Source organism: Lithobates pipiens, unplaced genomic scaffold (assembly GCF_037356315.1).
Source record: "Lithobates pipiens isolate NorthernLeopardFrog02 unplaced genomic scaffold, aLitPip1_a1.2 Scaffold_27, whole genome shotgun sequence".
Classification (NCBI taxonomy): domain Eukaryota; kingdom Metazoa; phylum Chordata; class Amphibia; order Anura; family Ranidae; genus Lithobates; species Lithobates pipiens.
Window position 1 is genome coordinate 110,872,936 of NW_027507788.1, and position 26,626 is coordinate 110,899,561.

Below are 26,626 nucleotides of genomic sequence, written 5' to 3' on the forward strand. Positions count from 1 at the left end.
AGAAAGTGACAATGTCAGACAATGGAGTATTATATTTACTAACAGATTTAAATACACTTACAAACTGAAACCAAACTTCAGCTCACACTTTATAATCAGTTACAGCAAACAGTTCTTTTTCATTTTGGGATAAAGGTTTTACATATATAAAATCTGATTATTGTAATCATCCATCAAAGACTTAAATAGTTTGTCTCATCCCTGTAATTGATGCATTCTGCTGGAGAGCTTGTTCTTTTAAAAAACAGAAGAAAGCCTAAAAAAAGAAAACTAATACAGCTATCACATCTAAGAATAGGTAAGCTGCAATATAATAGAGATTTGCTTTTGGGTATAAGGGTTTGTTTACACTTGCTTCTAAATGTGGCATTGGACACACTTTTTAAGCCCTCGTCCACATTGAAGCGATTTGTCATACAAGCCGCAACCTATTCCTGGTGATGGCACCGTTCCAAATCAGTGCGATGTTGACTTTGCAAACGTAGTTCCTGCACTACTTTTTCCGATTTTGGGTACGACTTCAATGGATTTCTGTGCATGAAGCTTTACAGATGTCTTTCAAGTTGGACACGACAATGCAGCTTTGAAATTGTGAGATTTCAGATGAAGCAGCACAACTTCAAAGCCGTGTTCAACATGAACGAGGCATTCTGAATGCTAGTCATAGTCCCTGTAACCAAATACAATGGTATTTATTATTTAGTATAAGGGTAATGTCCTGTTTACACATTGTATTTGCTTCAAAAATGATACCCCATGTCACTTTCTTGGTGCTTCCAAACCTCCATAGAAGTCTATGATAATGCTTGCTTGAAGTACCTGCAGCTTCTGAGAGGCTTTAGATTTGCTTTGGAGGTATTGCAGGTATGAGATATCCCAGGATGCACTGGGAAACCAACAAGTGAACCGGAAGGAAGTGACCATCAGTCACTTCCAGTTCATGTGTATATATTCTGGAAGAGTCTGGTGCAGATGTCACATGTGCAGCAGGAAGGTGAGCGGGCTCTGGACCAGAGAGGAGCAACTAACAGAAGGCACACGTGGTGTGCAACATTGGAGCGATACAGCAGAAGGTGAGCGGGAACCGGAGAGAGACGAGGATCTGCACAGCTGGGTGTTACTACTAAGTGGGGGATTAGCAGAGCTGGGAGCACTACTTGAGCAAGGGATCTGCTGAATGAGCTTACCAATAAGCTGAGAATCTGCTGAACAGGGGTAAAATTGAGCTGAAATTCTACTGGGCCCCTTTAAAACTAATAGAAAATCAACACACACAGGCTTCATTAACCCCTTCCCAACCAGTCGCCGCAGTTGTACTGCAGCAGGTTGGCTCTCCTGGGTGAACCAATGTAACTATACGCCGGTTTGCCTTTTGACCACTAGGGGGTGTGTACATGCCGCCCGTGCGACTCCAAAGCCGATGCGCGTGCCCGGAGGTTGCGCTGACAGCCGGGCACCCGCAATTGCGCCACACAGAGACAGAACGGAGATCTATGTAATCGGAGAGATCTCTGTGCTGTCAGGGGAGAGGAGACTGATCTGTTCATACAAAGTATGAACAACAATCCGACTCCTCACCCATTCAGCCCCCCCCCCCCCCCCCCCACACAGTTAGAATTACTCCCTAGGGAACACAGTTAACCCCTTTGATCACCCCCTAGTGTTAACCCCTCCCTTGCCAGTGAATTTTACACAGTAATCATTGCATTTTTATAGCACTGATCACTGTATAAATGCCAATGGTCCTAAAAATGTGTCAAAAAAGTGTGCAATCTGTCCGCCAAGTCCTGATAAAAATCGCTGATCACCGCTGTTACTAATAAAAAAAAAAATATATACAATAAAAATGCCATAACTCTTTCCCCTATTTTGTAGTTGCTATAATTTTTGCTCAAACCAATCAACATACTTATTGCAATTTTTTTATTTTTTTATCCAAAAATATGTAGAAGAAAACCTATCAGCCTAAACTGAGGAAAAAATTTGCTTTTTTTTTTTTTTTAATTGGGAATATTTATTTTTTCCCCAAAATTGTCACTTTTTGTTTATAGCACAAAAAAAAAAAAAAACCCATAGGTGATCAAATACCAACAAAAGAAAGCTCTATTCTTGGGGGGGGGGGGGGGGGGTGTTGTGTTTGGATACAGCGTTGCACGACTGCGCAATTGTCAGTAACAGCTTTGCAGTGCCGTATTGAAAAAAAATGGCCTAGGTCATTGAGCAGCCAAATCTTCCAGGGGTGAAGTGGTTAAAGCTTCAAAGAACCATTACTGAAGCATCAAAAAAGCATATTGAAGTGGTAGGTGCTTTAACTGCTTGCTGATCGCCTAACATAGATGTGCAGTCACAGCCTCCCTGCACTGGATCACGTACCTAGTACAAATCCGAATGCCTGCCATGAGTGCCCGCCCCGGCTGTGCTTCATTACAGCACAAGCCGATCAGTGGGTCAAATGATTGGCTGCCAGCACCTGCTGATTGGCTCAGTGATTTACAGAAACAGAGCTCTATGATTATAAGCAATGCAGAGCTGTGTTCACTGACAGTTTAGAGTGTTCACTGCGATGCAGCACTGCATTTCTTTAACTGACAATTGCTCGGGCGTGCGAGGCTGTACCCAAACAAAATTGACGTCCACTTTTTTTTTTTTTTTTTTTTATTTTGCGCTATAAACAAAAGAGCGACTATTTTAAAAAAAAATAAAAAATCTTTTACATTTTGCTATAATAAATATCCCATTTTTTTTTTTTCCAAAAAAATAAAAAACAAATGTTTTCCTGAGTTTAGGCCTATATGTATTGTTCCACATATATTTTTGTTAAAAAAAAAAACAAAAAAAAAAAAAAACACACACAATAAGTGTATATTGATTGGTTTGTGCAAACATTACAGTGTCTACAAAATAGGGACTAGATTTATGGCTTTTTCTTTTTCCCCCTAGTACCGGCGGCGATCTGAATCAGGACTGCGATATTGCAGCAGACAAATTGGGCACTTGACACATTTTTGGGACCATTGGCATTTATACAGCGATCGGTGCTATAGAAATGCACCGATTACTGTATAAATGTGATTGGCAATCAAGGTGTTAACTGTGTTCCCTATGCGTGTTCTAACTGTAGGGCCGATGGGACTGACTATGGGAGAAGAGAAATCGGTGTTCATACTTAGTATGAACACACGATCTCTCTCCTCTCCCCTAAAAGAACTTGGATTTGTGTGTTTACATAGGGACATGCTGCGGGTGTGCACACCTCCTACAGCGTCTTAAAAGGCCGACGTGCAGCTACGACCGCTCGCCCAGTGGAGCAATTCTGCCGCAGTGTATTTGCCAGTCGGGAAAAGGTTAAGCTCTGGTTCACACGGTCATGATGAGAGTTCAAAGTCGCACCCCCATTAGTAGCAGTAGAACTGTTCCAATCAGTGCGACTCAAGTCGCTCCAACTTATAAAAAAAGGTTCCTGCACAACTTTATTACATATTTTGCAAGGTTACAATCAGAAAGTCCAGAATCCTGCACTACTTTTGGTGCGACTTTAACACAACTTGCATTGACTGCATTAAAGTGGTTGTAAACCCACTTTTTGGACTTCTACCTATAGGTAAGCCTAGAATAAGGCTTACCTATAGGAAGTGGAAATATCTCCTAAACATGCGCCGATTAGGAGATATTTCACTTATAGCCCAATGAAAATTCCAACGGCGCATGCATGGGGAAGAAACAAAACTAAGTGCCGGTTCTTCCCTAGCCTGTGCCGTTAATCGCGACTCCCATGTGCATGCGTGGGAGTGACGTCACGCAGCTCCGGCAAATCACAGAGCCGGAGTCCATGGCCCGGAAGGAAGGAGGGGCCAGAAGATGGACGCTGCCTACACAGGGGACATCGCTGGATCCTTTTTCAAGTAAGTGGCACACAATGGGCTAGAATGCGATACATACTAGCCCATTATGCTTTTCAATTTCAGGCAGCAAAAGAGGAAGTAAAACCCACCAGGGTTTACTTCCTCTTTAAAGAAGTGGTGTACAAGCCGCGATGAAGTGCCGCAGGGATGTCACTCGAAGCTGAAGCAATGTGAACACAAGGGGTTAAACAGAACTGAACTTAAAAAAGAAAAATGCTGGCAGGCAGAGTGTTTGATCCTTCTTCATAACGGCTTCTCCCCGCCTGTCAGCGGTAATGTACACTACGCTGCACATGCTCAGAGTATTGTAGGGGACCGCTCTGTGTCAAGATCAGGCGCGGGAGTGACATCATCATTGTTGGGCATTTAAGTAGGTGGAAAGAAGACCAAGTTTAGATGGCGCCCCCAGTGACCAGCAGGCGCCCAGACAGCCCAGCACTGGAGAAGGGTGGCTTTCTAGGTAAGTGTGTGATATACCGCCCTGGAATATTATGAAGTAAGGCTCCTAGGGGTTCAGGTCATTCTACTTCACCTCTAGCAGAGGAAGAATCCCTGTCCTGTCCTGTCAGGCAGAGCTGTGTAAAGCTGTGGAGTGGATGGACACCTCCCTGACTGTGGTGTGAAGTAGCCCCATAGACACACACAGGAGTCATAGAGAAGCATGCACAGTGTGCCCTCACTCACCTGTCCGAGGCCGCAGACTGTGTTCCGCTCATTGGGCTCCTCTGGGATAGTTCTCACCTCACTCCACTCGCATGGTACTTTATCTCTAGATAAATGTGAGCTCTCGGGCCCCGCGGGGGGATCTCCGCTCCAGGCCGCGGCTCATAAGCTCGAGCACCAATTACAGGCTGCCGCAGGAAACTTTTAAAGCCATCAAAACAAGGGCTTTCCTCTGCCGGTACTTAGTACCAGCACCTCTCCAAGACTCATCCTGCTCACTGCGCAGGCGTAGGCAAATCTCGCGCAGCTTGCGAGTGGCCTGGGACGCGAGATTTGGCGGCGCGTGCGCTCTTCCCTCCTGGGCTCGGAAAGTCTTCAGGTGTTCGACCGCAGCGAGCGGCGCCTGCGCACAGTGGTCACGTCGGCAGGAGCGCGGCTGGGGGTTTCCGGCGCGTGCGTAGTTAGCGAGAGAGGTTAGAGCAAGTCTCGCGATACTTTTGCGGCAGCCAGTCTAGTGTGCGGTGCGTGAGCTCGCTGAGGAAAGCAGCGTTGGCTCCATTTTGTGTTCTGCTCTCTTGTTTCCTGTTAGTTACAAATAAATATAGGGTGCCGAATTTGAGGAGGGGAGTTGTGCTGCACATGTGTATGGGGGGGGGGGGGTTAGACTGCTTTTGTGTTACATAAAGTTGTTACCTCATGATAGTTGTAAACAAATCAAACTTCCTGACATGGAGAAAGTGTAGCACAAAAGGCTTTTCTCTTATATTCACCAACAGACGCAGCTCCTCTCTGTAACAAAATGGGTTGTCAGCCCTATCACTGGAAATACTAGGCAAAGTTGTAATACAACACTTAAAGCGGAGGTCCACCCTAAAGTGGACCTTCTGCTCATCGGAACCCTCCCCCCCTCCGGTGCCACAATCGGCACCTTTCAGGGGGGAGGGGGGTGCAGTTACCTGGATAATCCAGGTAACTGCACCCACTTTCGGGACAGCTCTCTGCGGAAAGGGGCGTAACTTACGCCCCTTTCCGCAAGTGCCCGCCCCTTCCCGCAAGTGCCCCGCTGCCTGCTGGAAAACACACAGCTCCCAGAGGCAGCGGGGAGCGTCCTTATTGCGCAGCGCAATTCGCGCATGCGCAGTAGGGAACCGGGAAATGAAGCCGAAAGGCTCCATTTCCTGATTCCCATACCCAAGATGGCGGCGGCAGGACCCGACAGACGACCTAGCGATCGGCTTCGGGTGCCGACATCGCAGGCGCGCTGGACAGGTAAGTGTCACTATTTTAAAAGTCAGCAGCTGCAGTATTTGTAGCTGCTGGCTTTTAAAAAAAAAAAAAAACGCGGAGTCCCGGTGGACTCCCGCTTTAAGAGCTTTTAGTTCCGCCCAGGAGCGGTCCCTAGGCTACAACCTCTACAGCCTGCCCTAGCAGAATCAGTTTTATCTTGCCTAGTGAAGGAGATGCACCTAGGAACCCTGCAGGCTCATAGGTCCATGTTTTTTTGATGCAGAAGCTTGGCTTTTTGCGCAAGATGAATGATCCTGTGATCTATCAACAGCCGGCTGGGTGACAGGCTGGTTCACTTATCCTTGTAGTCTCCCCAGTCCGGCCATCGAGTGTGTGCAGGTCGCAGCTACAGCTCGGCAGACCACAACATACCTCAGCTCCAGAGGTGGTCGGTGAGCTTTATGCTCCGGGGCATACATATGACCGGGCTACTGATGTCTGCGTCACAGTATGCCGGGCCAGTAGTCTTCCCTGTACTGATCAGGAGTTGACTACCATGGGATGTCCGCCAGCTCTTCAGGACTGGTAAGTACAGCTCTCCCTGTCTCGGCATGGTGGAGCAGCTAGGCATTATTTGGAAGGTCGATTCGGGGGGCCCCCGTCATCCCCCTCTATTCTCTCCCGGTCCCTAACTCCCCTCCCCCCCTCACAGGGGGGCCATGATGCTGAGCAGTGTGTGTGTGTGTCCTGGGCTCTAACCTGGGGGTTTAGCTGTACTGAGTGCCTGGGTCCTGCAGCTTAGTCCCGCTGGATGCCTGTGTAGTCTGCCCCTGTGTTGGTGCAGCGCTGTGTCTGCCACATGTTTTCTCTAGCCTCTCATAGCGTTGATCGGCGGCCATTTTAAGTATGGGCAAGGGTCAGACATGCTTCTGGCTTCAAGTGTCCATTTTCCTAGTGATTCTCTATTAGAACACTTGCAGCCATTTTTCTTGTAGCCGGACCGCATTTTTGTGCTCTAGCAGCAGCCCCTGTGCCCTCAGCTTCCTGTTTGGTCATCACAGAGCGCTGGGAGGTTTATCCTGTGACTCTGGACACGTGTGTCAGATCGCTCACCGATTGTTCACCAATAGTGCGACCAGCCGGCCACCAACACACTTTTGCTATCTCTGCATCTGGGAGTGCTGGGTTTCGACAGGCAATGCTGTAATATAGCGCAGAACTGCTCAAGTTGGTGAGTCCAGCGGGTTAGAGCCCCTCAGTCAGCGGCAGCAGGAGGGTGGGACTGTCACTGTCCTAAGTCCCCTTTGGGTGGCAGACAGGGTAGGATCAGCATGGCTTCAGAAACTGGTGTTTCTTCCCCCGAAATCCAGGCAGTTGCAACTGGGTCACCTGTGGACTGCGTGGTCCCTATGGACGCCGTTGTGGCGGTCCTCAATTTGTTCTTGCCAAGATAGAGGCAGTACATGGGAAGAAAGGTGCTAAAAAGTGTCCCCTGCCCCCCCCCCTTCTGCTGAGGCCGGTGACCCCTGCTCTGTCTTGTCAGACGACGCTGACCAGGACATTGAGGATGAGTCCCCGTCCGGGTCCGTGCGCGACAAAGCGCTAGTTGGAGCACTTATCACAGCTGTGCGTGATACCCTGAAGATTCAGAAGCCAGCGGATCCCTCTGCTGATGTACCAGTCCATTTTGGGTCCCACAAGCCAGCACGTTCACCTAAGGTGTTCCCGTATCTGAATTATTTTGATAATTTACAAGGAATGGGGTTGCCCGCAACAGACCTTGCGGTCCCCAAATACATGGTGGTGCATTACCCCTTTGAGGAAAGCCTTCTCAAAAAGTGGTCGGCTCCTCCGGTCGTGGACCCCCCTGTATCCAGGTTAAATAAAGTAACCACGATCCCGGTTGGGACTCCTGCATTCAAGGATCCCACGAACAGGAAGGCCGAGGCAGTGGCTCGTTCCTTGTTTACGGTGGTGGGGTCAGCTGTGCGACCTGTACTGGCATCCGCACTGATGTCGCAGACACTGACTGAGTGGGCAAAACTTTTGCACCGCGAATTGGGAGAGCAACAGGCCTCCCCTGTCTGCGGCCTTAAGTACGTTTGTGATGCGGCCCTGGATACTGTCCCTCTGTTATCCAGGGCTTCAGTGTCAGCTGTGGTGCTGAGGTACCTGATTTGGCTAAAATGCTAGTCTGCTGACCAGGCATCCAAGAAAGCCCTGACGGATCTTCCTTTCCTTGGCGACCGGCTCTTTGGAGCTTCGTTGGATGACATTATTAAAAATGGCCAGGCCAGGAAGGCTAAGGAGCCACTCCGCAGGCAAGGGCCCTCTTTTTCCACTCGCAAGCGGCTTTTTCGTCTGCCCAGTGCTTCGACAAAACGTCCCTAGCCCGACAGGACGCCCCTGGACGGTCAAAAACGTCCTTGCAACTGCAAGCCTAACAAGCCTGCGAACAAAAGTGCTACCACATGAAGGTTTGCCCCCACCCATGTCTTGGGTGGGGGGTCGCCTTCGGGGGTTTGCAGCCCGGTGGTCCTCCCAGTTATCTGACCAATGGGTCTGCGATCTCATTTCCACAGCCTACAAGATGGAGTTCCTCTCTTGGCTGCCAAACAGATTATTCCCCTCTAGCATACCCATGTCCCTGGTTCGCCTGGAGGCCCTGTTGGGGGCTGTAAGGGACTTGCTGCATCGAGGGGTGATTGTACCTGTTCTGGGAATCTACTCAAATCTGTTTGGACGTACCCCTTCCTTCTTGGGAACCACAATCTTGGACTTGAAAGCCCTCAATCACTTTGTAAAAGTGCAGAGGTTCAGGATCTAATCAGTTCGCTCAGTAGTCGCTGCACTCCATCAAGGGGACTCCCTGGCGTCCTTGGACATCCAGGATGCGTACCTGCACATACCCATATGCTTTCGGCATCAAAAGTTTCTCAGTTTTGCAGTCAGGGAAGCCCATTACCAATTTGTGGCTCTTCCTTTTGGTCTGGCATCAGCCCCGAGTCTTTACCGAGGTATTGGCTTCAGTATTGGCGTTGCTGAGACAACGTGGGATCGCAATCGTGGGCCACCTGGACGATCTCCTCCTGAGAGCATCTTCCGCCTCAGAATTGGAGGATGTGGCGATCACCATGCAGACCCTGCAAGAATTTGGGTGGCTGTTGAACCTAAAGAAGTCGGTGATTGTGCCGACCCAGCGTCTGGAGTACCTAGGTTTGCTGTTGGAATCCAGGGAAGCGAGAGTTTTTCTCCCTTCAGACAAATTACAGACTCTCAGGTCCACAGTGAAACTGCTGATAAACCACAAGTGGTCGTCGCTCCGGTTTTGCATGCGAGTACTGGGGCTCATGGTAGCCTCCTTCGAAGCAGTACCTTACGCCCAGTTCCAGACCAGAGTACTGCAGAAGGAGATCTTGTTAAAATGGGACAAGTCTCAGTTGTCCCTGGATCGACAGATCCAGGTGAGCCAACCAGGCAGGGGCTCCCTGATCTGGTGGTTGAGGTCCCCGGTGATTCAGTCCGGAAAATCGTTCTTTCCTCTAATGTTGACGGTGGTCACTACGGACGCCAGTCTATCCGGCTGGGGTGGAGTGATGAGGTTTCAGTTGACTCAGGGCCTCTGGTCGACAGTAGAATCCGAGTTGCCGATCAATCTGCTCGAATTGAGAGCGATCAGGCTGTGTCTCCGCATGTGGTCGGTGAGTCTTCAAGGGTGTCCAATCAGGATTCAGTCGGACAACACCATGGCGGTGGCATACATAAATCACCAAGGGGGAACAAGAAGCGCAGCCTCTGCTCGGGAGGTCGCTCGCATACTTCGGTGGGCAGAGCGACATGTTCCGGCCCTGTCAGCCATTTACATCCCGGGTGTGGAAAACTGGCAGGCGGACTATCTGAGTCGGCAGATGCTGGACCCAGGAGAATGGGCATTGCATCCAGAGACATTCAGGCTGCTGTGCCTGAAGTGGGGAACACCAGATGTGGATCTATTAGCCTCTTGTCTCAATCAGAATGTGCTAAGATTCGTTTCCAGGACATGAGATCCGTGGGCAGATGCGTCAGACGCGCTGGTGGCCCAGTGGGATCAGTATCAGCTGATCTACGCCTTTCCTCCACAAACTGTTGCCAGGTCTGCTTCACAGAGTGGAAGCCGAGGGGTTCCCAGTGATACTGGTTGCCCTAGATTGGCCTCAGCACCCCTGGTACACAGATCTGGTGCTCCCTGGCGACTGTCTCAAGGTTATATATAGAGATATCTATCTATCTATATCTATATCTCTATCTCTCTCTATATCTCTATCTCTCTATATATCTATCTCTCTCTATATATCTATCTCTCTCTATATATCTATCTCTCTCTATATATCTATCTCTCTCTATATATCTATCTCTCTCTCTATATATAGAGAGAGAGAGAGAGAATATCTCTCTCTCTCTCTCTCTCTCTCTCTCTCTCTCTCTCTCTCTCTCTCTCTCTCTCTCTCTCTCTCTCTCTCTCTCTCTCTCTCTCTCTCTCTCTCTCTCTCTCTCTCTCTATATATATATATATATATATATATATATATATATATATATATATATATATATATATATATATATATATATATATATATATATATATCTCTGTTGTTGTCGTGCTTCAAAAACCGCAGTTTGAAAATATCAGGGAGATTCCCCTGTTGATTCTTTCCCAGAAAGTTGTCTTTCTAGTGGCCATTACCTCGGCCAGGAGGGTTTCAGCATTGGCAGCCTTGTCTTGCAAGTCGCCCTATCTGGTCATCCACAGAGATAAGGTGGTGTTGCATCCGCAACCATCTTTTCTACCGAAGGTGGTCTCGGCTTTTCATTTCAATGAGGACATTGTATTACCATCATTGTGTCCTAAGCCAAAGCACCCCAAAAAGGTGGCCCTTCACACTCTCAACGTGGTTAGGGCTCTGAAGGTGTATTTGTCTGCCACGGCCCCCTTTCGGAAGTTAGACTCACTATTTGTTTCGGTGGCTGGTCCAAAGAAGGGTATGATGGTCTCGTCTGCCACCATTTCCAGGTGGATCAGACAGATTGTAGTTCAAGCCTACACCTTGAAGGGGCAGGTGCCCCCCTTTCCGGGTCACGGCCCACTCTATAAGGGCAATCGGAACGTCTTGGGCGTTGCGACACCAAGCGTTGGTCGCTCAGGTGTGAAAAGCGTTGAGCTGTCCATACGTTTACCAAGTTCTACAAGGTAGACGTCGGTGCATCGGCTGATGCCTGTTTTGGCCTCAAAGTTTTTCAGGTGGCCATGTAGTTGCAATTGAATATGCCAGCTTTGTTTTTCCTGGTTTTTCGATAAAACGCAGTACTGTTGTGTTTATGCACTGTTACATTACTTCCGCAATGTTGCGGTCTTGGAGATCACTCCTTTTGACGATACCCGGTTATATGGTGGTATTTTTCGACACACTGCTGTTTTTTTGTGGGTTAGTTTCTCTAGTTCCCACTTGTCATGGTGGATGAAGTTTTTATGCTGTTTTTCCCACCCCTCGTTTGGCACTGGTTGGGGATATCCCATTTTGTTACAGAGAGGAGCTGTGTTGGTCGGCGAATATAAGAGAAAATAGGGTTTTTTTGTACTCACCGTAAAATCCTTTTCTCTCTACGTTATACTGCTTGTTGATGTACTGAGTCTGTTAGGGCAGGCTGTGGGGGTTGTAGCCTAGTGACCGCCACCTGTGCGGAACCAAAAGTTCTGAAGTGTTGTGTTACAACTTTGCCTAGTAATCTCCAGTGATAGGGCTGACAACCCATTTTGTTACAGACAGGAGCTGTGTCGGTAGGTGAATTACAGAGAAGGATTTCACGGTGAGTACAAAAAATCCTATTATTTATAAAGCCTTAGGCCCCTTTCACATGGCAAGCCTGCTCAGATCCGCCTGGCCATTTTTTCAGGTGGATCAGAGTGGCCCATCTATTGACTCCTATGTGGAGACGGATGTCAACGGAGCGGTGTTCACTGACACCCATCTGCCATCCGAACCCACTAAACTCAAACGTATGGTGATACGTTCGCCATCCATCCTGGCGGATCGGATGAGATCTGATAAAAAACAGATGTAGTGCCGGCTCCTGAAGAGCACGTGCTATGTTTTTTAAATTTTAAGGTTACACCTGAACTGCAGTTTGGTTTGGGTATGATTATTCCAAATTTTGACCTCAGCATCAGTCTGACTGGACTATAGGGTGTTCAGCCTGGCCATAGGGGACACTGTCTCTTCTGGCAGGCATAGAAACACAGTCTAGTTGGGTGCTTTGAGGTTACTTTCTCACAAGAGCCCGCCCAGTGGGAGTGTCACTCTTGCTGTGCTTTCTGGGAGAGGGTACTTAAGATGCGGATGTCATGTGGTTCAGGGTTCCGGTGCAGAAGTATGTTCTGACTCAATGGTCCTGGTCCTCCTGACCAGCCCCCAGGAAGGCTATGGCCTGGCGTGCGGATCCACCTGACTTTATGTCTCGGGGCTGGCTAGCCCGAGGCATGGAAACTAAGGAAAGGATTCGGAGGTGGTCCAGTGCTGTCTCCAGTCGTGGAGAGGCCCAGTGACTTCATAGCTATCCAAGGGAGGACTCTTCAGAAGAAGGCCACGTACGGGTTGGCTTCTTGGCAAGAGCCTGGTAGGGCTGAAGTACCATCTTGTGGGTATCGCCAAACCGGCTGAAAGATCCAGGTATCACACGAGTGTTCTACAAGTTCTAGTTTCCTAGATGTTCTACAACGTCTGGCAGCTTGTTGGTTTGCTAGGCCTTGTGAGAAAGGGACTATCCAACTTGAGTGAACATCCAGCTGTGAATGGCTATTCTCTGGATTTAGTCTAAGTAAGAGAGTTCTTTATTATTGACTTTGACACTAAGAGTATCTGAACTTGTCCTCCTAACCCTCTGATCCTATACTAAGACTGTTCATTAACTAGGTTTTTTGCAAATAAAAATCCCTTTAAGCGGATCTGTCGTCAGTCTCTAAAGTTTCTGGGCCATCTACCACGGGAACCCCTATACGCAAATCGAGGTAACGGTAAGCCCAATAAAACTAGCAGCTCCTTCGGGGGTTAGTGCTACACAGTCATGCTGCCCGTTTTCGTCTGATTTCTCAATAGGAATCTTTGGTGCTCTAAGGCCTCGTACACACGGGCGGACTGTCTGGCCAACTAAGTCCGTCAGACAATCCGACAGACAGTCCGTCCTACTTTTGAATGAACGGACTTGACCACACACGATGAACAGACAGTCCGCTGAAAGCTTGCGCGATGACGTGTACAGCACGTACGACGGGACTAGAAATACGACGTCCAATACACTGCAATGCAACCTTCGGCCGTGTAAATCCTTTCTGAGCATGCGCCATACTTAGTCCATCCAACTTGCCTACACACGAGCGGACTGTCCGCTGAAACCAAAGTTGGACGGACAATATTACGGAAATTCCGAAAGACTTAGTCCGCCAGACTGTCCGCTGAAAAAGTCCGCTGAAGCCCACACACGAGCGGACTGTCCGCTGAAACACGTTTCAGCGGACCAAGTCCGTCAGACAGTCCACCCATGTGTACGCGGCCTGAGGCTGGATTCACACCTATGCATTTTTAGTGCTTTTTGCATTTTGCAGATTTGCGCTACAGTTCATTTAACATGGTTTCCTGTGGAACATGTTCTGTAGTGCAAATCTGCAAAATGCAAAAAGCACTAAAAATGCATAGATGTGAATCCAGCCTAACAGGCCCCTCCCCACTCAGAGACTGAACTTTTGTCTGCTCGCTCAGCGGAGATCAATGGAGAAATCTCCTGCTGAGCTGGCGGACCCCTCTAAACGGGATTCGCCTTAGGGTCAGTTCACAGATAAGTGTGGTGACCAGCTTTTTTTCCACGCTGGGAGAATGGCAGTCACTGCAAGAACACACCTAAAACAATTCTGTCCTATTCACACTGCAAGACACCCCAGAAGTGCAAAAAAGTGAGCTGTGATAAAATGCAGACACTGCCCGTTATCACAGCACACAGGACAAGATCACATGTCTGCTGTACAGTGACATAAATGGAGTGTCATTTGTACACAACTTATTAAGTAAAAAAAAGAACTGTAAAGCCGCGTACACACGGGCGGACTGTCTGGCCAACTTAGTCCGTCAGACAATCCGACGGACCAGTCCGTCATACTTTCGAATGAATGGACTTGACCACACACACCACTTTTTGAGCGGACTAATACGGCGTACTAAGTCCGCCATACTATCCGCCCTACTTTTGAAATGAACGGACTCGCCCACACACGCGGAGGAAAGTCCGCTCATTTCAAGCGCGTCTCCAGGTAGGCGGGGCCCGCGAAGGAGACGTCGCTGACCCCGCCGCCTGGTATGGACTTAAAGGGGAACCCCAACGCCGAAAAAAAATCGGCGTGGGGGTCCCCCCCAAGTCCACAACAGACCCTTGTCCGAGCACGCTACCCGGCCGGCCAGGAAAGGGGGGCGAGCGAGCGCCCCCCTCCTAAACCGTACCAGGCCGCGTGCCCTCAACATGGGGGGTGCCTTGGGGAAGGGGGGCCGCGCGGCCCCCCCCACCCCAAAGCACCTTGTCCCCATGTTGATGAGGACAAGGGCCTCTTCCCGACAACCCTGGCCGTTGGTTGTCGGGGTCTGCGGGCGGGGGGCTTATCGGAATCTGGGAGCCCCTTTAATAAGGGGGCCCCCGGATACCGGCCCCCCACCCTATGTGAATGAGTATGGGGTACAATGTACCCCTACCCATTCACCTGTAAAATAAAAGTACCAAAAAAAACACAAGAGATAAAATACGGGGGTCTTCCGTCTTCGGGGGTCTTCTCGCCGGACTCCTCCGCTATCTTCTTGTAGCTCTTTTGCTAGCGGAGGAGTCCGGCTTTCTTCCTCGCCGCCGGCCTCTTCTCCCGACTTCGGAGGTCTTGTCCCCCTCTTCGGTTCTTCTGCCGGGCCACCACGCCTTCTTATAGCTCTTTTACAGGCGGTGGCCCGGTCTTCTGTCGCCGCCGCCGCCTTCCGTTCTTCTTCTCCTCCTTCTTCTCCTTCTTCTTCTCCTTCTTCTTCTCCTTCTTCTTCTCCTTCTTCTTCTCCTTCTTCTTCTTCTTCTTCTCCTCCTTCTTCTCCTCCTTCTCCTCCTTCTCCTTCTCCTCCTTCTTCTTCTCCTTCTCCTCCTCCTCCTCCTTCTTCTCCTCCTTCTTCTCCTCCTCCTCCTCCTCCTTCTTCTTCTTCTTCTTCTCCTCCTCCTCCTCCTCCTCCTCCTCCTCCTCCTCCTCCTTCTCCTCCTCCTCCTCCTCCTCCTTCTTCTTCTTCTTCTTCTTCTTCTTCTTCTCCTTCTCCTCCAGGAGATGTTGCCTCGACGATCTCTCCGGCCGGAATGCCAGGGACGCACTGCGCGGCCACTTATATAGGGACAATGGGGCGGTGTCACATGGGTTGATCACATGGGTTGATGTCACATGGGGACTATGACATCGTAAGGGGGCGGGGTCACCATGTGACACCAACCCATGTGACATAAAGCCATGTGACACCGCCCCATTGTCCCTATATAAGTGGCCGCGCAGTGCGTCCCTGGCATTCCGGCCGGAGAGATCGTCGAGGCAACATCTCCCGGAGAAGAAGAAGAAGAACGGAAGGCGGCAGCGGCGGCGACAGAAGACCGGGCCACCGCCTGTAAAAGAGCTATAAGAAGGCGCAGTGGCCCGGCAGAAGAACCAAAGAGGGGGACAAGACCCCCGAAGTCGGGAGAAGAGGACGGCGGCGAGGAAGAAAGCCGGACTCCTCCGCTAGCAAAAGAGCTACAAGAAGATAGCGGAGGAGTCCGGCGAGAAGACCCCCCAAGACGGAAGACCCCCGGAGCTGTGCAATAAAGTATTTTATCTCGTGTGTTGTGTTTTTTTTTTGGTACTTTTATTTTACAGGTGAATGGGTAGGGGTACATTGTACCCCATACTCATTCACATAGGGTGGGGGGGCCGGTATCCGGGGGCCCCCTTATTAAAGGGGGCTCCCGGATTCCGATAAGCCCCCCGCCCGCAGACCCCGACAATCAACGGCCAGGGTTGTCGGGAAGAGGCCCTTGTCCTCATCAACATGGGGACAAGGTGCTTTGGGGTGGGGGGGCCGCGGGCCCCCCCCTTCCCTAAGGCACCCCCCCATGTTGAGGGCACGCGGCCTGGTATGGCTCAGAAGGAGGGGCGCTCGCTCGCCCCCCCTTTCCTGGCCGGCCGGGTAGCGTGCTCGGACAAGGGTCTGTTGTGGACTTGGGGGGACCCCCCCGCCGATTTTTTTCGGCGTTGGGGTTCCCCTTTAAGTCCATACCAGGCGGCGGGGGCCAGCAACGTCTCCTTCGCGGGCCCCGCCTACCTGGATACCCGCTCGAAATGAGCGGACTTTTCTCCGGGCGGGAAAAGTCCGCTCATTTCAGAAGTACGGCGGACTGGCATACACACGGGCGGATTGTCCGCCGAAATGCGAGTACGACGGACAGTATTTTGAACATTCCGAAATACTTAGTCCCCCGTACTGCACGCTGAAAAAGTCCGCTGAAGCCCACACACGAGCGGACTGTCCGCTGAAATGTGTTTCGGCGGACTAAGTAGGCCATACAGTCCACCCGTGTGTACGCGGCATTAGGCTTCATTCCTACGAGATGGATCTGCTCAGCAGAGTCTGCCAGCTCAACAGGAGATCTCTCTGCTAAAACGGCCAAAGACAGGTCAATCTCTGCGCACTGAGCAGGGAGGGGCCTGTCCGAGCACCGCTGATTCTATGGAGAGATCAGACAAAAATGGACAGCATGTCCGTTTTCATCAGATTTCATGCTATCCGATCTGCCAGGACAGATGCAAACGTATCGCCATACGTCTGATTTTAGTGGATCGGATGTCAGTGGACATGGTAAACTCTGACATCCGTCGCTCTATTGACCTGCATAAAGCGTCTTTTCAGGTATGCCTAAAAACTGACAGGAGTACTTGAACAGTCCGTTCGTGTGAAAGGGGTCTAAGGCTGGATTCACACCTATGTGTTTTTTGCATTTTGTACTACGTCCATTTAACTTGGTTTCCTATGGAACACGCTCTGAAGTACAAATCTGCAAAATGCTAAAATCACAAAAAATGCATAGGTGTGAATCCCGCCTTACACACATCACATTGCCACTGCAGCTGGCATGGATAGCTGCAGCACACTAAACTGCTAAGGTTTGTTGCAACAACTGTCAGGGACAAAATAATAAAAACAAATATCCCTGCACCAACCAATTAGATAGGAAAGAATGGGTATTGCTGCAGATACTGAAAGGGGTATCCAGACCCAAATACATAAAATCAAAGAATAGTGCTGCTCTATACAGGAAATAGGTAGCAGGAGTAGGCAAGGGAGTTATTAGCCCCCGTACACACGGTCTGACATTCCGCTGGACAATGTCCGATAGGACCATGTTGTCGGATAATCCGACTGTGTGTGTGTGGGCTACATCGGACTGTTTCCATCGGAATATCCGATGGACCAAGTTTGAGAGCTGGGCTATAAAATTTTCCGACAACGTGATCCGATCACGTCAGTTCCGACGGACAAGGTGCCACGCATGCTCACAATAAAATTCTGAGACGGAAGCGCTCGCTCAGGTAAAACTACCGCTTGTAACTGATATAGCACATTCGTCACGCTGCAATGTTAAAAATTATTTCATGCAGCGCATTGTCTTTATTTCTTTACAATGCTACAATAATTAAGTTGTTTTGCTGCTCATATTCACACACACTTCTCCCAAAGGTATTTCTTTATTCTTTTTACTAATTTCAGCTATACAATATTTTAATTCGAAACATTTCCCCAATCTCTTTTTTTTTTTTTTTTTTTTTATAATTTTGTGTTTGGTTTTTTTAATCAACATCTCTTTTTTGACAGTTTGATCATCTTTGCATTTTTGTGGTGTGTTTTGTGTGTCAACTTACCACAACTCCATTATTATCTTTTTAATTTAATGTTTTCTTTTTTAATCTACAGGAGGTTGTTTGCTGTTGGTGCCCCTTGTTATTCATTTGACTTTGTATTTTTGAAATGTACCTGCCTACTCACAAACTGTCCTTTTTTGAAGTAAAACACATACGCAAGTATTTCTTCAACCAAAAAAAAACTTTATTTAGGTGTCAGTAACAAATAAAGAGGGAGGCAGCGCTGGAGAAACTGGGGAGATTAGTGAAGCCTTTGACCCCCAGGGCCCACATCAACTATTTAAACTCAAAAATTGGTGACCTGAGGAGTACATATCTGAGGGAGAGCAGTCTGGTCCTGAAGTCCAAGAAACCCGGAACAGCAGCAGATGACATCTATGTTCCCAGGCTGTGGTATTACAAGAGGCTGCATCTTCTGTCAGACCAGACTGAACCCAGGTTATCACACTCTGGTCATCCTTCCACGCTAACTTCCAGGCTGTGGCTGTGGTGCTGGAGGTGTGGCAGAAGGAGGAGGAGGGGCATAGGCCAAATCACACAAGGGTGTTGCTTGTGTGATTTGGCCCAACAGCCCCTTGTTGAGGGTGTGGATAATTAGCTCCACACACAAGATCTGTTGCCCCCTCCTCCATTTGCTGGAGTTTGCAGGCAGCCAAGGCGGCAAAGGCCTCTTGATATGTGGGGGTGGCTTTGAGGGCCACTGAAGCCTCCCTGATCAGCTTCAGAGCTGACTCCTGCACATCCCCCCCCCCCCTTCTGTCCCTCTTGCATGGAAGGCGGAGGGGAGGGACCTGTGATTCAGTCAGGCTCCTCCGCCCACCCACCGCTTGGCTGCCGCTTACCCCTGCCTCCTGGCTGGCACTTTCCACAGCCCCCTCCTCCTGGCTGCTGCATTCCACACCCTCCTCTTCCTGGCTGAGGTCTTCCTGTGTATGAAAAAGGGACATAGTTTTAGTTTTTACTTCATCAAACATGCACACAATTTTCAGCTCAAGACTGTTGCAAATTGTTAACCAATACAAAAGACTATCATTCTGAGCCCAGCATTTTTCATTCTTGGCCCAAAGGTTTTGGCCACTACTGTCTATTGATGTGTGAAACGCTTTCTAAAATCAGCAATTAGAGAGCAAAAATCAAGTTAACATCATTAATTTTTACTCCCAAAATATGTAGAACAATACTATACCTGGCTCAAGCTGGGCTCCTCCAGTTCTTCCTGAGTGGAAGGCCCAGGTTGGGCATCGGAAAACTCAGCAGGTGTGGAATGTAGCATAGAAGGACGCATGGAAGGAAGGGTAGCGAGGGATTCCCTGACCTCAGCCTGGTCTGACAAAAAAAATGCATCCTGTCATAATACCACAGCCTGGGGACATAAACGTCATCTGCTGCAGCTCCAGTTTGCATGGACTGCAGCACCTTCTTCCGCTCCCTCAGATATGTACTCCTGAGGCCATCAATTTTTGTTCTTAAATAGTTGATGTCTGCCCTGGAGACCACCGGCTTCACAAACTTGACCAGTTTCTCCATCGTTGCCTGCCTCTTTAATTTGTTACTGTAATGTGGATGCGTAGATTGCCACAGGCAGGGCAGCTCCCTGTACTTATCGATGAACAGAGGGAGGAAACTGTGGTCATTAAACCCGTCCATAATCTCTGCAAGACACAACACAAGACAAACCCTAATGTCAGGCTAAACTCGACTAAATCTTGTCCCAATGCAGGTCTCAATCTAGAAGCAGTATAGGCTAGTGATACCAAGTTAAAAATTGTACCTTTGCTTGCACAATCGGCGCTTCAGCTTCTCCTTCTGTTCACAGATCGTACGTACGAAACACGTGTGTTGCGCTTTATAAACAATGCGCAAGCGTAAAACTCCGCCCGCCCTGACGTTCTTTCTAGACTATTCCATGCCCCTTCCCTTCCGTGCAGTGGGGAGAGCACATGGCAGAGACAACGCAGGTGCACAATCATAGTTCCACTAACGAGGAGGAGGGCGAGGAAAGCCCGGAGCCTGAAACGTCCCAATCCCAGGGGAGAAGATTTAAGGCCTCAAATATGTCTTTTGGAGAGATGTTGGAGATGGTGGACATATTGAAGAGGAACGACTATGATGGGAAGTATGGACCTTACCCAAACCCAAATATCAGAAAGGCCAAGATCATGACTAAAGTTGTGAAGAGTCTTCAGAAGAATTTTGGGGTAAGACGATCCAAGGATCAACTGAGAAAACGCTGGTCAGACCTGAAACTGAGGGAACACGATCAGTACAGAAGGCTCAAGCGAGTTTTTCAAAAAAGTAAGTAGTTGTCGTGTGTGCATATTATTATTATTATTATTATTGCTTGCATACTGCTCCATGTGCTTTGATTTAATGTTGTACAGTTTAAGATGACAACTTTCACGTTCATGGGTTCAATCGTTAGTAATAAACATCGTTCGTTAGCCCACTCCAAAAACGTTTTCCCAACTTACACTTCACTACATTTGTTCACACTACAGGTAAGTATTCCAGGTTTAGAAAGTGTCAAAAATGTTCTCACCTTTGAACTCTGCCAAAAAACACAATTGTACGACACTTCCAAGCAATGTTTCATATTCCTATTTCGTGTGCTTAGTATTCCATTTTTACATTCTCATAGGGGAGAGAAGACTCGGGACGTCTGAGGACACCAGGGACCCCACACCTCCCAAAGAAGGGGAAATACCAACACCAGAAGCAGAGGAGGAGGAGGAAGGAGAGATTGTTGAAGTTGGACAAATTGTCACTACAACAGGTGAGTGTCGGAGACACAGTTTCCGGTAAGCTAATCAATATATGTCTGAATATTTATAATACATGGTGTTTTTTTTTTTTTTTTTTTTAGGTGATGTGGAAGAAGAATAACATTTTACCAGTGAAAGTGCCCAGATCCTCATTGGGGAGATAATGGGGTGCAATCGCGATTTAGAGAATATACAGAAAAACATCAATGATGTTCAACAGAAAATGAAGAACATCATTGATGTTTTGGGGAAAGTCTGAAACACCCCAAACTAGCTAGCATAGTTTTTTATTTTTCCGAAAAACTTTAATATTTTTCAAAAAGCCAAATTTGGAAGATGCACACAGTGTGTCAACATGTACAGTGTGTCCCATCATGGGGGATCAATGTATGTGTTTTGTGGGTACAACCCCTTCCTTGCTACTAAAGTGGCTGAGATGAAGGGGTTTCACCATGATGGGAGATAGCACATGTTGACATTAGGCATGGTATCAGGAGGAAACTGGCCACTTTTGTATTCTCAATGTGTGTGCATATTCCAAATTTGGCTTTTCCAGGGGTGACACCCCATCTGATGAAGGCAATCTCAGCACAGTTTGTACATACTCGTGTCTGATATTGTCTTCACTTTCAAAGTTGAACTTTGTAAGTTCCTGTGTACTGAATGTTATGATTTGATACATGCCTGTTTACACAAAAACGCCAAATTATAAAAATGTTACCCAAAATAATGTTTTCTATACACCAAATATGTTGGTTTGTTGTAAAACCCTTTTCTAAACGCACATGTAAATGTGCTTTGATTAAAAAGTGAAATTATAAACAATGTGTGGCTTCCTTTTTCAATGCGCAAAAGCAGTATTTTTAGTAAAGTTGTTGGTTTCTGTGGCAATGGCTCTTTTGGGGGGCAAGCCAGGACGAGCAGTTTCAAGGGCCGTGAGGTTGTCATTTTCCGGCAAGTCTGCATCTGGGCCAACTGAGACCACATAGTTAGCTGAATGTTTTTTCAAAAAATTGTGCAGAACGCAGCAGGCAAGCACTATATGATTTAGTTTATATTCTGCCATGTGGATTGGCGTCAAAAATAGGCGGAACCAGCTGGCCAGTATTCCGAAAGTGTTCACGACTCTTCTGGCTCTGGTCAGCCGGAAATTAAAGATCCTCTGATCCGGCGTGAGGGTCCTCATCGGGAAAGGCTGCATCAGATGGTTTGACGGAGCAAACGCCTCATCCATGATGAAAATGAACGGGAGTCCTTCCAGAGTCTCCTCTGGAGGTGGCAAGCCCAGACTTCCACTCTGGAGCCGCCAGTAGAATTCTGTCCATGCGAACACTCCACCATCTGACATCCGGCCATTTTGCCCCACGTCCACATAAAGGAAGTCATAGGTTCTCTGACACCACAGCCAGCATCACGATACTATTAAACCCCTTGTAATTATAATAGTACGACCCCGAGTTGGGGGGTGGGACGATGCGGACATGTTTCCCATCAATTGCACCTCCACAATTGGGAAAGTCCCAATGGCTGGCAAAGTGGGAGGCCACAGTCTGCCATTCCTGTGGCATTGAAGGAAACTGTGGAGTGAAACAAGAAAAATTTTTAGTAATTTTGCACATCAACATTGCAAGCAGATTAGACACAAACATTTTTGGACAATATCGGTATAACGTTTTGGGAAATGAGTATTTAAAGCCTAAAGTGTAAGGTCCCCTTATCAGATTCATTGGTTGCCGGAATGTCCGACCGTGTGTACGGGTGCGTAGACTATTTAGCAAGAGGCAATGATACGCATACATTTTGTAAATATACAACTGAGATTAGCTGCAATAAATAAATATGAATACAAGAGCTCACGAACTATCTGCGTGAAAAAAAATCCTTCTAGTAATGTGCAAAGAAATTATCAAATATTACTCCAAAGTATATAAAGTGCTAGTGCTAATATTATTAGAAAACATTTGATCTGTATATAAGGAATCATAACATGAAAAAATGTCCATAGAATAATCAAAGTAAATGTCCAATGCAATTGTAGAAAAAAATAAGTAAAGTGCAAACTTATAGTGACCCAATAAAAAGCATTTAAAGTGCTGGTGCAATAGTTGCAATAATAATAATGTCCATGGAAACAGTTGCAAAAAAAGATGCAAACTTAAGGTGGCCAAAAATATCACAAGTTAAGTGCTGGTGCTGGTAAATATTTCTGCAATGCAGTGCTGGTTATGAGTGTTTTTCTCCCCTTCTTTATGATTAGATAGATGGGTGTCCCCTTACCTTACTGCTGTAAGGTCACAGCATAGAAAGAGGCTTTGTAATGGGACCCTTGTGTGTCCCCAGGAGGGGGTCTCCAATATGGTCTCACAGGTATCTGGTCATAATGGTGTATGGCGTCCCTTTAACTGTCAGGGACTGTTTTTATTTTTTTGTTTTTTGTTTTTTTTTTAAGCGCGCTTTTGCAGCACATTTTTAATGCATGTTCATGCTTCCTTTTTTTTTTTTTTTTTTTTTTTTTTTTGGAACAAGGAGACTGATTGTTGAACAATAAACCCTACCAAAAACGCACAAACAAGCATTTTTATTGTGCTTTCATTGAAGTCTATGGACCCAAAAACATAGTTGCTAACCGTCCTGGATTTGCCAGGACAGTCACGATTTTCAGAAAGGTGTCCTACCATGTCTGTGTCCCAGACTGGTCCCTGCAGCTCTTCTCTGTACCCCCCCCCCCCCCCCCCCCACTGCAGCACCTATCTACCTGTAGCTTCCCTGCTGCCGGCTTCTCCTCCTCTCCTCTACCATGTGCCTCAGCTGCTGCAGGGGAGCTGCAGGAGGATTGTAAATAAAAGACCCTACTGCTGTTCAAAGCACAGATCCCTGCCATGTCCCCAATTCCTCCTGCCATCTGCTACTGGGGTGATAAATCGGTGTTCAGATGAAGGGTGGGGGCTGGTAAACATGTTATGTTCAGCAGCCCCTTCCTGAATGAACACAAGGAGCGAGTTGTGAGGCATAGTGGGTGCAAGATGGACAAAGTTATTGGGCACCAGACACTTCTTGGAATTAAGAGGTTTTATTTCTCTTAACAATCCTTTTTAGTATTTTGGGAGGAAAGAGGGTTAGGACCAGGACACCGTTAGGTAGCTACAAATTCAATTGGCAGACCCCAATAAGAGAACAGCCGTGCAGGGAAAAGCCGCAGCAAAAAGCCACATCTGCACTTGCAGGATTGCTATCTCCTATGATAAGTCTTTAACAGTTCCTAACTCAAAAGTAACAGTCCTTTCAGCTTTACTACAACTGCCTCTCGTAGTTCTTCAGCACTGAGCTCCGGTCTCTCACTAGACCCTCTGATTCACTGACTCTGAATCCATTGCGCTCCTCCAATATTTGCAGTGGTATTCCCTCAAGCATCACCCACGCTTCCCTGCTAGGTCCCTAGCTTGGCACTCCAGATATTTCTCAAGCTTCACCCCTGCTAACCGGTGAGGTCCCTGACTTGACTCACAAGGCTGCTCTGCAAGCGTCTCCCCTGAGGGTTGGGTCCCTGACTTGATCACCGCCTGAAGTTTCCTGATTCTCCACCATGCCCTTTTGGTGAGAATGTGGTTCCAGTACTTGCTTCAGTTACTCACTGTGGACACTGGTAAAGGTGGTTGGTCTCTTTGTGTCGACAGCTTCCCTTCTCCATCCGACCACTGACAGGCTCTCCGGCCAGCAGAACTGTCACTTCTGGTTGGACTGCAAACCAACCCTGCTCTGCTCTGCTTACTTCTGGATAGGCCCTCACACAGCCTAGCAGCCAGATACCTCCAAGATAAGCCCAATCTCCGGCCTAGCAGCCCGGGGCATACAACACACGTCCACCCAGACAGCCATCCAATCGGCACAGAACATAGATCTGACCTCACCCGAATATATAGGTTCTCCCAGCAGGCCAAGGGGATTCAAGAAGACCCTTGCCCATTGGCTGATATACCCCATACACTCATAACCTGACCTTGGGTTGCCGTTCTCTTATCTAGTACCACCAAGTACCTGGCCACCTAGTGGTAGAAGAGAAAAGTGCAGCAAGGCCAAATTTAGGGAGAAATCAATAGATCTCTATCAATCGACCAAGATTGGTGAGAAGCTCCCTGATTAAACTCCAGGGTGCTACATCAGTAAAAAAGAAATACTAATTTATATTTAGTTTATATATATTTCTAAATAAATAAACATAGTAAAGCCTCATTCAAATGGGGTGTACTATAGCGTACTGCTGTGCAAGGCCATGTTTACCCACACAGGTGTTTGATGCATTCACGTGCAGGCAGTCCCATTGGTGTCAATTGGGATGCAGCAGCTGCACAGACACAACTGCTGCTCCCAGTCTGACATCTGTATGGGTGTGTGGCATATTCCTAATGTCATATCTGCTTTTGGGGCCATGCCCTTACACTCCTACGGATGTCAGATTGGGAGCAGCAGCTGTGTCCATGATGTCATTGCATCCCAATCTACACTAATGGGACTGCCTGCACGGAATGCATGGAACACCTGTGCATGCCCGTGCCACCCTCCCTTTGGGGGGAATATAAGGAGGCTGGTGCAGGTAGGACAGGGGCTACCTCCAGGTCCTCTCAACTGACATCTACGTTCACCTCTGGACATTCTGCCAGATAACGGGAAGACTCGTCCGCATATCTATTAAAGAGGCATTCCACCAAAAAAAATATTAAAAGCCAGCAGCTATAAATACTACAGCTGCTGACTTTTAATAAATGGACACTTACCTGTCCCGGGTTCCAGCGATGCCGAGGCCGATCGATCGCTCGGCCCTCGGCTGCTGCCGCCACCATTCTAGGTGAGGGAATCAGGAAGTGAAGCGAATCGGCTTCACTTCCCGGTTCCCTACTGCGCATGCGCGAGTAGCGCAGCGCAATAGGAATTCTCCGCGCTGTCACTGGGACCCGTGTGTGTCCCAGCAGACAGGGCGGCAGGACAGGAAAGGGCGTAGACTCCCACGGGAGTCTATGCCCGGAAGTGGGTGTAAATACCTGTCTTTGACAGGTATCTCCACCCCCCCCTCCCCCCTGAAAGGTGCCAGTTGTGACACCGGAGGGGGGGAGGGATCCGATCAGCGGAGGTTCCACTTTAGGGTGGAACCCCGCTTTAAGCTTTTCTGATTTGTAATCTTATAGTTGAGCTGGGCTAACTGGGTAACCCAACTTTGCTCCAAAGCCCCGAATATGTCTTTTTCTAGGTAGGCAAGGGGATTGTTATCCATAAAAACCCCTATTTCTGCCCCTGCGAGGTATTCACCCATACCCCCTGGCCTGAATGCTCAAACTTGGCCAGTAAGCAGGGTCTAAGTCTTTCAAGATGTTCATACCCAGAACGATGGGTACTGCTAAGCTCACTGGGCTGCAAATCACCATGGCACCTACTTGCTCCACTATCTGCATCTGCACCTAGGTAACACCTTCCACCAGGATGGGTAGGTTGTTGGCCACCTTGAGGGACAGCCAAGAAGGATCCAGGTGGTCCCTTGTGCCAAACAGCTGGGCATAGAACTTGTACTCCATGACAGTGACCATCCGGTCCCGTGTTTATCAGGAAAGGAACCTCCTGCTGATTGACAAGGGCATTTATCACTGGACTTGGTGCGATCATAGCCTCTGATTTGATGGGACTTTATGCTGAAGGTCCCAAGGGTCACTCCTCTGCGCCAGGAACCACTAATTTAATGGTGGCCTACAGGAGTTTTTGATCTCAAGCCGACCACAGTTCCTGGCTACATGTCCAAAGCGGTCGCACTGCCAGCATTTCTGGTCTTCATCCAGGTCCACACAGTGGTTAAAGGAGAAAAAGCTGAATGTCCTTGCATGGCCTAGTCAGAGCCCAGACTTAAACCCCAATCAAAATATATGGAATGACTTGAAGATTGCAGTCCACAAACGCTCACCATCAAATTTAACTGAACTTGAGCAGTTCTGCATAGAAGAGTGGGAAAATATTGCAAAGTCTAGATGTGCAAAGTTAGTAGGGACTTATCGCAACAGCCTAAAGGCTGTAATTTTAGCAAAAGGTGGTTCATCAAAATACTGACA

The 26,626-nt window shown here is 48.2% G+C and overlaps 1 protein-coding gene across 5 annotated transcripts in view; it reads right to left on the reverse strand.

Annotated features, from left to right (window-relative positions):
• ARHGEF12 (Rho guanine nucleotide exchange factor 12) overlaps positions 1 to 4,866 on the reverse strand; it is a 428,628-nt gene extending 423,762 nt beyond the window's left edge. For 4 of the 5 annotated variants that reach the window (XM_077457372.1, XM_077457369.1, XM_077457370.1 and 1 more), the window contains exon 1: positions 4,587 to 4,866. In XM_077457372.1, coding sequence (XP_077313498.1) covers positions 4,587 to 4,618 — 32 coding nt within the window. In that variant the 5' untranslated portion in view covers positions 4,619 to 4,866. The remainder of the gene's footprint in view (positions 1 to 4,586) is intronic. The other variant, XM_077457373.1, reaches the window with a different exon arrangement.
• Positions 4,867 to 26,626: the final 21,760 nt, after the last annotated feature.